At 39.2% G+C, this 12,743-nt stretch overlaps 2 protein-coding genes across 4 annotated transcripts in view; one reads left to right on the top strand and one right to left on the bottom strand.

Annotated features, from left to right (window-relative positions):
* Positions 1–12,743, top strand: part of Dpp10 (Dipeptidyl peptidase 10) — a 587,790-nt gene that overhangs the window by 430,732 nt on the left and 144,315 nt on the right. For all 3 annotated transcript variants that reach the window (XR_010517761.1, XM_065225206.1, XM_065225205.1), the window contains one exon: positions 12,507–12,621. Coding sequence is in view for 2 of the 3 variants with exons in the window: in XM_065225206.1 (XP_065081278.1) it covers positions 12,507–12,621 (115 nt within the window). In the remaining variant the exon portion in view is untranslated. The remainder of the gene's footprint in view (positions 1–12,506; positions 12,622–12,743) is intronic.
* On the bottom strand, positions 294–11,522 carry LOC135703778 (testis-specific serine/threonine-protein kinase 3-like). Its single transcript, XM_065225105.1, has 2 exons — positions 11,466–11,522; positions 294–1,134 (listed from the first exon to the last, which is right to left on the bottom strand). Exons 1-2 carry the CDS (start codon positions 11,520–11,522, stop codon positions 307–309), a joined length of 885 nt encoding a protein of 294 aa, XP_065081177.1. The 3' UTR covers positions 294–306.

The raw sequence follows: 12,743 nt of genomic DNA, 5'->3' as shown, positions 1-12,743 counted from the left end.
TTTGCAATTTTGTTTAGGTACAGCACATTTAAAGTATGACAGTAGCAAAGAATTCCGGAGACATCACCCAAGTCCCCACTTTCAATTGAACCATTGGTTAGAATATCCCTGTCCTATTTTCTGAAGACCGTATAACCTATAAACTTGAATATTGAGCCTCCGGATAAGAATGAAATCCTACCATTTTCAATACATTTTGATTTTATTGTGATATAATAAAAAATAATCCATCGCGTAGCTCAATCGAAAATGTCCGCCTCAAACGCTCGGGATGAAACCCATCAACAACAGCACCTTGCCCTTCAACTACTCCACCTCCTGCAGCCATGGACAATCAACGACCTGTTCGATGCTAGCTCTCACGTTTACGTCCGGTTCGATCAGGCTGTCAATCAGTTCGATAATTGTCGGATTCGGCTTCACCCCTTCCGGGTAGAAGTAGAGCTTCCGTTCCTGTCGCTCAATCGTTTCCGGAATGTTGCTCTCATCGAATGGCATCGTCCCGGTTACCATAATGAACAGCACACAGCCCAGCGACCACATGTCGTACCGTTTCGGGTCGTAGCGGATTCCCTTGAGAATTTCGGGTGCCGCATATGCTACCGATCCGCAGAAAGTCGCACTGAGCTGTTGGGAAGCTTTCTCGCAGGAACACTTCTTGGCAAATGTGAAATCTGACAGCTTGACATGCGTTGCACTCGAGAGCAGGACGTTCTCGCACTTTATGTCCCGGTGACAAAAGCCCCTGGAGTGCATGTAGCACACGGCCGAGGCCAACTGCCGGAACAACAGACGACCTTTTGCCTCGGACAGCTTACCTCGAGTCTGGATTCTCTGCAGCAAATCTCCGCACTGACAGTAATCCATGAAGATACAAACATACGGACCAAATTTAAACACCGCATAAACCGAAACAATATTGGGATGCGACAGGGCTATCATCGTTTTGATCTCTCTCGGAAGGAACTGCGAATACTCCATTGAACTTTGCTTCCGGTTGATGATTTTACAGGCTCTTCGTTCCGGGAACTGATGACCGGGTTTACGAAACTCCGAGTAGTAAACCTTCGAGTAGGATCCTTCTCCGATGGCTTGGCCGATAAGATAACCTCGCTCCAAGAGTTGCTTTTTCACCTTTGAAGCACGAAAAATGGGATTAAGTTTATGAAGAACACGTGACTGTCTTAAATATAACTGCCACACCGAATACCTCTTTGCGATTCCATCCGCTATCCGTAACTAAGGCTTTTCCCAGAGAAATTGAGACTTTTGAAGACTGTTTTTGAGGACTTTCCATTTTTTCTTCAAATGACACGGGATGATTTGGAATTTTTTTTACGAGTTTTGGGATTTTGTTTATTTAAAATGGACTGTCATTGCTCCAACGTGGCCTACTGCATGTGCTTCGAAGACAAATCCGGAGTGATTTGAGATTTGGGCGTAATTGCTTTTGAAACAAACACGTCAATTGCCGATTTCTCTTCATTTATTTTTAATGTTAACCTCGAAACAACTGTGTGCTGCCGTGCTGTTTTGGTTGTGTATGTATATAGTTCAAATCAGAATTGATAATAGAAAACAACAACATCATGGTTATGTTCATAGTTTGTCATACAAGTGTATCCACGGCATTACGCAGACTGAAACCAAAATTTACTTATAGAACAGTCCCCTATCGTCCATAGTAGACAAACTGACTCTGTTGCGTGGGAAGTATTGTTATCGAACCTAGAGGAAACTTTCACATCCCAGGTGAAGTCATCCGAAGTGTAAACAAAAACAAAGGTTGCCAACACAAAAAAACCCTATTTATCGACACCAGTGTTGCAAGCTTTACTCTGCGTAATAGTAGGATCAGTTATAACATGTTATCGCGCTATGTTGATGGTGGTTTCTGTGCTGCAATTATTTGACAACCGTTATAACATGTTATAACTGCTCAGTGCTTAACTATTCTATTATCAACTCTGGTTCAAATATCTAGCATATCTAGTTTATAGAAAATGCTGCTAGGTGGAGCTGTATTTGTGTTCTATTATGTTCGAGAAATGTATTATTTTTTTTTACTTGATTTGTTTTCCGTCGATCTTGTTTTCCGTGCTGAGTACCAATGCCACCGACGCCAGGAAGGCAGCTCCCACACACCTGGGACCCTACATATCAACCCATCCACTCATGAACCGGGGACCAACGGCTTTACTTTCCTTCAGAAAGAAGGCGCGATCAGAGTTGTTATGCCTCAGAACATCCTAGCGGCGCTGACTGGGAATGAACCCAGGCATGCTGGGATGAGAGGTAATCACGCTCACCACTACACCACCACTATTTGTTGACAATATTTAATTGGACAATCCTATGAACACGCAAACCAAAAATCTATTACAATGAATGTTAGTTCCGTTTCCTATCATCCTCTGTTCATGAACATCGCAACGAATGTTAGAACTTGACCTTGCAGACCTTTTTTTTCGTGTTCTATCTACGCTTTCGACTACACCAGTAAGCTTTTTTTATAACATTGTAGAACGACGCACACACGTAGAGTATGGGAGGAAATCAGGCTTGCTGAAACTCCTCAAACTTACTGCAGGTTTTAAAACACTCTCGTCGTGCGAGTTTAGCCAGCCCTCACGTCGAGTGAGTGGCGGCTGGAATATGGAAGAAGTAAACAAAAACTCCTCGAGAGAAAGGGAGAGTGAACTTCAGCAAGAGGATGATTTGACGCGAGGGGCGCTTTTCGAGACTCCGGATGACTTTTTTGTTCGACGCAAGAAGCTCAGTTTTCACCCAGAGTGAGAGTAAGAGCGTGTGATTGAAAACATGATCATGAATGGCAGCAAACCTCACTCACAAGCTCTGAAGCTCAGTGGAATGATTTGGCAATAGGCATTCTACTCCTCAGAAAAATGCTACGCTCGGCTCATTTCAACTTCGCGAGTGAGGCTCCATCAAGCCTGGAGGAAATGAGCGCTTCTTGTATTCAGAAGCATGGAGGAAGCAATGGAGAACGCACAGGTCTGATAACCGCGCAACGTTCGTGGTTCGAGTCCAGTTCTCGCAACCTGTTTTCTATTTTTTTCGACATAACTAATTTCTCTCACTAATACACTCCACATTTTTCGGTCTCCAATTTTCTTGCATTGGACCGCAGCTAGGTATATCGCATCCTCGGTTAATGCGGTCTCCACTAACATCCTCATATGACGAATTCCACATAATTGTAAGCGAATCTTACATCCCCCGGTTGGGTGTAGGAATTGATCTGCACGTGAAAATAACATCTTGAATTTCGGCTTTGGTGGCGACCTAGAACCGGGCAATCAAATCCAGGATCATTTAGGATAGTTGTTGACTGGATCAGCACCCAAGTATAAATATAACACCGAACAACGCCATTTAATTTAAACAGTTAATCACTGGAATTTTGAATCGCGGAAAATGTGCTCCAATTACGAGACAGATTAGCACACATAAAATATTAATTTATTTTTTTCCCAATTTTCAAAAACGGCAAAGCCCACAGCCTACTCCCATCCAAACTTTGAAAGTATCGCCATTCAGCTCTTAATGCGCTTAAGGCACATGTCGATCAAAGGTAGTGTAGGAATGCATTCTTTCTTTAAAACAATTGACCGAAGGAACGAAGATACATTATACTGAGTGTCCGGTCATTGTGACATTGAAGGAAATGAAAATGCCGACAGTCTAGCAAGACAAGCTTCTGCATCGAGCTTCTTCGGTCTAGAATCATTTTGTGGAGTTCTGATGATGGAACTAAGAACTTTGGAAACGTCTATGGTAGAATATAATTGGAATGCCACGGATACATCCAGACAAGCCACAAGATTTATAACACCGAGTGCTGCCAAAGCTCTGATCTTACTTGATCTTAGGAAAGCAGATTTTCGGGTAATAACTGGTCTAATGACTGGTCACTGACCACTACAACAAAATTTCCTTGGTTTTGTTTTCCGTCGATCTTGTTTTCCGTATTGAGCACCAATGCTACCAACGCCACGGAGGCAGCTCCCACACCTGGACCCTACATATCAACCCATCAATTCATAAAACGGGGACTAACGGCCCTTCCGAATCGGAGATGTTATGCCTCAGAACATCCCGGCGGCGCCGACTGGGATTGAGGGGTAATCACGCTTACCGGTACCACTAAATATCACTTAAATGAAATTGGAGAAATTCAGTTTAGCGTTTTTCGTTTTTGTCATTTTGAAAACGAAAAAGCTGAACATATACTCTGCAATTGCGGAGCACTGTTTAATCAACGAATGTCAATATTTGAAAAAGGTCTAGAGTCTAGTCAGGGTATAAGACTTTATAAAACGAGTTGAGCCTAGGTTGTACTGCATGCTACGTCAACCAATGTCTATCACATCTTAATTGTGACAAGATATGCGACTAGCACCACATTAAATATGGATCAAACAACAATATTCCTAAGTAATAGACGCAGTTGGCTCTACAGACGAGAAGAAAAATCCTAGCATCGTACACGCAAACCAAAAATCTATTACAATGAATGTTAGTTCCGTTTCCTATCATCCTCTGTTCATGAACATCGCAACGAATGTTAGAAATTGACCATGCAGGCGATGTAATGGTTTTTTGTCTTTTTTATTTCGTGTTCTATCTACGCTTTTGACGATACCAGTAAGCTTGTAGAACGACGCACATTGTAGAACATTTTAGAACGACGCACACACTTGCCTCGAATCTCTCCAGCAGAAAAAGCATACGAAGTCGAGTATGCGGGAAAATGAGCTCTTGGTGTTTGCTTTTAGGCTATTGTTACGGGAGCGGAGTTGTTTCGGACTTTCCTGCAGCGAACTCGTTGTACTGTGGTTGAGTATGGCTTTAAGCTATAATTTAATAGCATATAGCTCATCACCTCTATTCCCGTTTTCGTACGAATCGTTCGTTCGTACGAACGACTCGATTCGAACGAGTTCGAAAACGGCATTCTGGTTTTCGTAACCAGAGGTGGCAACAGTACATTTTTTGAAAAGCTATCGTCCAGAGCGAAACAAAACAGCCAGCACACGGGCGGCCGTTTATAACTACATTCCAAGCGAACAGCGGAGATAGAGAATAAATAAAATCTCGCAGCTTGATTTTTCCAAACAGTTTATTGTAATGAAATTTTAGCTGCAGGCTTGCGTGTGACAGTAAATTACCAACTCCCTTATTTACGCATAATTTTAACATCAATGCTTATGACTGGTTAGTCTTCATTCTTATCTTTTAATTCCATGCAATAAACATCAAATAAATGCAGTATTTAGCCAGAAATCAGCAAAATTCTACACGACATAAATTTATGTCGCGCGTGCCGCCGGTCTTGTCTGCTTTTTTGTGCGAAAATGTTCTGTCGCTGGCAAAAAACAGTTTAGAAATGTCATGACATTTTTGCCGCTTGCCAGTTTGTTTTTGTGTGTCGTCAAAATGGTTATCGCAAAAAGTATCAAATGTTAAGGAAAAAATGTTAAACTCCAGGATTCGTGCCACCACTGTTCGTAACGCAAGCTTTTTCGAAAATAAACAGTGTTTGTGGTACCAGATGCCCTTTGACATTTCTTAACAATTCGAAGCATAGACCGCGCACGAAATTGACATTTTTCGGTCAAGTGGACTGTCAAACGATGTCAACAAAACAATAACATTGTTGAAATTTTTTGGTTGATTACCGGTTAACTACTGTTAATTACTTACTTAATTACTGGTTGGTTACTGGGCAATATTGCAGATAATGGATGAGACTATTTGAAAAAAAAATATGCACTCTAAAAAATACCCAATTTTTTTTTTAATTTCTAATAAAATTTTGAAAACATTTTTTCTCAAAAACGGATTTTTTTATTTTTTTTATTTGTTGAAATGTTTTAGGGGACAAAAAATGTCATCTTCTGCACTAAATGTCAAGGTTGAGAAATAATGGACAAAAAAGTTCTGATTTAAAAAAAAACTCAAGTTTTCCAAAAATTGGTCCAATTACACCAAATTTACAATAAAAAAGCACCAAAGTAAAAAAAATCTAAGTCACACCGTTTTCGAAATGTAGCGGTTTAAAAGTAGATATTATATGTTGGTAGTTTTGGCCATTTTGAAACGTATTTCACGGTTCTATAGTTCTGACAATATTTGTTTCGGAAAGAACAGAAAATTTTACATTCAAAATGCTCTTGGTGGCTCATCAATATATTAAATTAAAAATAAAACAATGCGACCTTTTTTCATGCACCTCATAGGTATACACTTGTTGCTAAAATGCTAGCATGCTACCTATTGCTAAGCAATTCATGGTACCAAGTGGGTTGGTTTTGAATTACCTACGTCCACATATATTGCTATAGTACGGTTAATAGGAACCGCACTATGGGAACCGGCATTAACGAATACACGTAGCATATGGGATTAGAGCTTATTGGGACCAAACACTGATTGTCGGGCAATTTGAAGAGATAACTTCCTGATGTCTTCTGAGAAGTTGTTAAGCAAAAAGTTGGCCACCTTTTGGGACGATTCAGTTTCAATTCATGAAACTGATCCTAGAACTCCGCGTTTTTTAGAAACCACTCATAAACGTCTAATCAGAATTAATTCGGAGTTGTGACCGAAATATGGACACTGGGGACTACAGGATGGTACACTAAAAGAACCGGAACATCAGAAAAAGTGGTCAATTCATGAAACTGATCCTAGAGCCCCGCGGATTTTTCAAACCACTTATAGACGTCTTATCAGAATGTATTTGGAGTTATGACCCTAATTTGGACTCTGGGGACTACATGCTGGTCCACCGGAAGATCTGGAACATCCGTAAAAGTGGTCAATGCATAAAACTGATCATAGAGCTACGCGGTTTTTTTCAAAACCAGTCATATACGTCTTGTCGGAATGTATGCGGAGTTGTGTTCAGAATAAAGAATATGGAGACTACAGGATGGTCCACTGGAAGATCCGGAACATCCCTAAAAGTGCTCAATTCATGAAATTGATCCTTAAGCTCCACGATTTTTTAGAAAACACTCATAGACATCTTATAACAATAAAATCGGAGTTTTGACCAGACAGTTTATACTGGAGACCACGGGATGGTCCATTAAAAGATCCGGAAGATCATTGCAAATGTTTAATTCATGAAACTGATCCTAGAGCTCCACGGTTGTTTTTTTTTTTTTCAAAACCACTCATAAATTAATATTAATAATAACTCAATAAGACGATGTTTTCAAATGGCTTATTGATTAAATTTTGATGTGATGGATTGAAAATATAAACGTTGAAGCTAGTCCCTCGTTAACTTGAAATTCAAATGAAACTTTTCCAAGAAGTCGAAGGAAATAAGTCCATTAAGTCCAAGGAATAATATTCAAAACTTCCATTTAAAGTGTCTAGAAATTATTAATTACTTAAATACCACCTAGAAATCATCCATGATAATAAATAACAAAAATGTGTCTATGAGCAGTTCTAAAAAAAACATAGAGTGCTTAGATCAGTTTTCTTGACCTATCCACTTTAATGGATGTTCCGGATATTCCGAAGAACCATCCAATGGACCCTGGGGTCCATTTTCCAGTCACAACTCCGAGTTCATTCTGATGAGTTGTCTATTATTTTCTAGAGGAGCGTTCATGGTCTCCAGGGTCTGTTTTCCGATCATAACTCCGAAGTCATAATTATAAGACGTCTATGAGAGATTACGAAAAAAAACGGAGTTCTTGGATCAGTTCCATGGATTGAGCCTTTTTACCGATGTTTCTGATCTTTCGGAGGACCATCCACTGCACAATAGTCCCAAAGCCGTATTTAGGAAGACAAAAATGTTTGCGCCCAAACCGTCAGCTTAAGGTATAAAGTGTCTTCGGGAAAGTTTCTTCATATTGTTTGGCCGATCTTTTTATGTTAGTGAAATTAGGGTGGTCCATAAAATTGGAGATTTGAAAATACATACTTTTTTTAATTATTTGAGAAAGACCAATGCAATGTTCTAAAAGTTGTAGAATAATCAATTCGAAGCAAATTTCTTTCTCTTATGGTTCATGAGTTATGATTTTTGAAACAAGCAGGTTAGAATGGCCCATAAAAAACAGATTTCTTCGAATATCTTTGCATAAGTTCATTTCTCTTAAAAACCTTGTTTTGGTTACATTAAGAACTTATGATGACGCATATTTTTGCTGAAGCAACCAGGCTGCTATCTTTTTTTATTATTAGAAAACTAATGGAGATTTTCTTCGAAAAAATGGTTCTATTAAAATGACAATGTCTCTAAATGGAGCAAACCGATTTTCAAACTTTCGATTTCAATTAAAAAATCGTGTTTTTTTTTCAGTATTTGTGGAAAAACTGTGAGAGCGTTTTTTGTTTAAAGTATTTAATTTAATTTAAAAAATCTTTTTTTTATCAAAAACTAGCCATAACTTTTAAATACAGGAGATTCAAATTAGTGACTTTTGCGAAAATATGCGTCATAAAAAGTTCTAAAAGTATTTAGAACAATGTTTTTACGAGAGGTTAGGGTGACCCCTAGAAAATCGGTTTTCTTTAAATATTGTTTAAACGTTGATCACCAATAAAAAAAAGATTTAAAGAAAGATTTTCTAGGGGCCACTCCAACCTACTTGTTTAAAATAACCATAAGTCATGAAATAAGAGATAAAAAATTGAGGCCATGAGCAAAGTTGGTTCAAATTGATTGTTCTACAACTTTTTAAAAAACTGCATTAGTCTATCTCAAGTAATAAAAAAAGGTTGAATTTTCAATTCACCAATTTTAAGGACCACCCTAATTTCAAATCGGCTAAAAAATACGAATAAGCTTTCCCCAAGACACCAGATACCAAAAAGTGATGGTTTTGGCGCTAATATTTTGTCTTCATAAATACGGCTTTTATGAATGTTCAGGATCTTCCTGGAGAACCATCTCATGGTCCCAAAGGTCCATTTTCCGTCTAAGCGTTCATATTCCGGTCACAACTCCAAATTCATTCTGATAAAACTTTTATGAGTGGTTTTGCAAACTCATGGAGCTATAGAATCAGTCTCATGAATTGACAACTTTTGCGGATGTTCCGGATCTTTCGGTGAACCATCCTGTAGTCCCCAGAGTCCAAATTCTAGTCGAGCTCTAGGATCAGATACATGAATTGACCACTTTTACGGATGTTCCGGATTTTCTTTTGAACCATCCTGTGGTCCCCACAGTCAATATTCAGGTCACAACTCTGAATTAATAAGAGTGTTTTCGGAAAATTCACGGAGTTCTAGGATGAGTTTCATGACTTTACCACTTTTACGGATGTTCCGGATCTTCCCGTGGACCATCTTGTAGTCCCCAGAGTCCATATTCCAGTCAAAACTCCGAATTAATTGTGATAAGACGTCCATGAGCGGTTTCGAAAAAAACACGGAGCTCAATGGCCACGGCGGATGTTTAATGAATTAACCACTTTTCAGGATGTTCCGGATCTTCCGGTGAACCATCTCATGGTCCCCAGAGTACATTTTCCAAACAAAACTCCGAATTTATTGTGATAAGACGTCTATGAGTGGTTTCAAGAAATCCGCGGAATTCTAGGATTAATTTCATGAATTGACTACTTTTACGGATGTTCCGGATCTTCCCGGTCCCAATTAGCTCTAATCCCATATGCTAAGCGTATTCGTTAATGCGGGATCGACCGTACTATCCAGTATTTTACGATCGCTAATGGCCGCCACAATCTGGCTGAGTTTCTGATAGGGAACATAAGATTTGAAGTTTGACTTGTGTCGTTTGACGTGTAAACGACCAAATTTGAAGGTTTACACGTCAAAAGACACAACCCAAACGTCAAATCATACGTTCCCTAGCAAAAACTCAGCCAGATTGTGGTGGCCATCAGCGCTCGTAAAATGCTGGATAGGAATCCAGTGGCATCAGTACTATAGGAATCCGGCAAGAACGAATCCGCACTATAGGAATCTTGACTGTATATGGCTATGGCAATGTTTTGGAGTCATAATTAAATACATACATATTTGTTATGTAATCTGTTACAGAAATGCCTTTGTCCAAAATTTTCTAATAATAAAAATAAGTTTTAAAATTTTTATTTCTAAATTAGATTTTTCATCTCAATGATTTTTCATTCAATTTCCATATGAGATCTTTAACTTCACGTAATTTTAAGTAAAATTATTACAATCAAACACCAAAAATTGAGTTGTAGATTTTTTTGTACACTAAGGCCATCCCAAATTAAAAAAAAAAATACCATACACGAACGATAACCCAAATGATTGAACTATTCCGCAAACAGTTTGGATGATACCCCTCGTTAAGCAAATTAACCATAACATTTTTATTTATTAACAAAAAAATTCAAAGTTTTTATCCCCTGGCTGTCTCGCGATTCGCGAGTTTGGAGTGACGTTTGACAAGCGGACAAAAAAACGCATTCGTACGAAAATGAGAATAGCACAACATCGTTCGAACGAACGATGTTCGAAAGTTAGAATTGCTTGGAACGAAAACGGGAATGGGAAAATGCTTTCGTTTCGAACGAATCCGGTTCGTACGAAAACGGGAATAGAGGTGCATGTTTTAAATGTTTTACAAGGGTGTTTACTTACAATACAAGTTTTCCACGTGTACGTTCTCCGTCGTATCGTAACAAATGTGTCTTTGTAGTAGCTATAATGAGTATATTTTATGTTTCCCTTGTTTATTAGGATTAATTCAATTATTGTACTTACAATTATGTGGAAAGAAAGAAATAAACGTATAATTTCACTACGAATAATATGTGCTTAATGTCGTTTTCGTTTTTACTACACTACACCGGTGTAGTGTAAGCAGCAATAAGTGCGAGTCATTGACAGTTCATCATCATTTGTTTGTAAACAAAGGTGCAACCGATAGCTACACCCTAAATTTTTTCGGTGTTCGGCAGTGTAGCACCGGTGTAGCTACACCGCAAAAACGAAAACGACATAAGATTTTAACGTGTTAGCTGGTTCACTTGTACTGTTTTGTGTTTCGTTCTATCGTTACCCTACTATGTCATTGTCGTTGTCTGTCAAGGAATGTCACTTTGGTCGCATTGATTCCTGCGGGAAAGTGCTGGCCCGTCTTGCCAACAGCTATTCATATTCAGAAGCATGGAGAGAGCAGTGGAGAAAGTCGGCAATCTGTTTCCTATTTTTTTTTTCGACATAACTAATTTCACTCACTAATACACTCTACATTTTTCGGTCACAAATTTTCTTGCATTGGACCACAGCTAGGTATATCGCATCCTCGGTTCATGCGGTCTCCACTAACATCCTGATGATGAATCCCACATAATTGTTAGCGAATCTTACATCCCCCGGTTGGGTGTATGCCTAACATATAAATGGCTTATGGTGTGTCGTCATATAAGATGAACACCTTTTTGTCAAATTCTTCTCGTAAAACTTACATCCTCTTCCTCCGGTACGGAAGTAATACAACCGATATGTCTGAAAAATATCCTCATTAGCACCAAAAGAGCAATTATTAGCTGCCGTAGTATCTTCAGTTAAGAAAATGTTCACCATCTAACGATCAACAAGCGACACGTGACTTGAAAACGGGCGAAGAAAGAGCCATCGCACCAGTTGGCGGTTCCAACGTGTTGCGAAAGTTTTCTGGCAAATGTGGTTGAAAATTTAATTTTAACCCACCCTCCCGTCACAATCGTTGGCACTGCCTTTACTGGCTCTAACCATGCGATTTCATCGGTTTCCATCGCACGCTCCGTTTGATAAGATCATTGAAATAAAAATCGTGTCTTGTTCATGACTCTACTGGGTATCTACACTGAGTTAATGAAAATCATACGAGCTCAATTAACGAAATAATAAAACGCGACCTAAACTGGCTAGAACCAAGTGGAAGATGTCGGCTAAAGGATAGCAAACATTTTAATATTTTCTTGTGCCGAGTACGACTGTTCTTCCCAATTTCTTTTGACAGAAGTTCGTTAGGGAAATTTGATTCTAGACTTGACACTTTTTTTTTTTTGCAGCCCTAGTGACTCCCGTAGTTTTCTTCTGTTGCCTGTGGTGTAGATTGTCACGCTACTCTGGCAGTCTGCGAAGAAGTGTCGCCCACCAGGAAACGTTTAATTTCCGCTTTGAAGAGTGTGCGGTTTTTTTTCCGGGGGAAACTTTTGTGAATGTCGCTCAAGGCATGTGGCTTCGGGGGAAACGAAATAAAATTTCCAACTCTACCAGCATTCAGCACTTTTTGACTCAAGTATTCTTTTATGACGCTGTGCTGCAGATGGGAAATAATAAAGTGTTGCTTCAACTTTGTCGCAATTTGGCTATATGGCACTTTTATGACTGCAGAATTGTTCACTTTATAGATCATTTCACAAAATTAGAAGCTACGAAGCTCGAACTGTATTTAATTAGAGATTTTCGAGCATGATAAAATTGAATACAGCAAAACTCAAAACCCACCTCTTTCTTTCCAGGTTCTGCTCACTCCGCCAGACGAAGGTCCCCGGGTGAAAGGACAACGAATCAAACTGCAGGATATCATCGACGGGGAATATGTTCCCAAGAAGCTTAACGGAAGCTGGATTGGGCGTAAGTTTTGATGGTACACATGTACCTATTTGTACTTTCTCGCTGCAAACGTACCACCTCATAGCATCATCAGACATAATCCGATGCTATCTTAACTTGGAGTTTGTTCCTACTTACCGTTA

The sequence above is a fragment of the Ochlerotatus camptorhynchus genome, unplaced genomic scaffold, assembly GCF_037179485.1.
Source record: "Ochlerotatus camptorhynchus isolate MF236.1 unplaced genomic scaffold, CSIRO-AGI_Acam_v1.1 ptg000222l, whole genome shotgun sequence".
Lineage (NCBI taxonomy): Eukaryota > Metazoa > Arthropoda > Insecta > Diptera > Culicidae > Ochlerotatus > Ochlerotatus camptorhynchus.
The sequence above is the reverse complement of the archived record's forward strand: the minus strand, read 5'-3'. Positions and strand labels throughout refer to the sequence as shown.

Bases quoted from the DNA above. Each gene is read 5' to 3' on its own strand.
- LOC135703778 (XM_065225105.1), bottom strand. From the start codon at position 11,522: ATGAGGATATTTTTCAGACATATCGGTTGTATTACTTCCGTACCGGAG. The intron at 1,135-11,465 runs GTAAGTTTTACG...CGTGCTTCAAAG, and splicing joins CCGTACCGGAGGAAGAGGAT to GTGAAAAAGCAACTCTTGGA.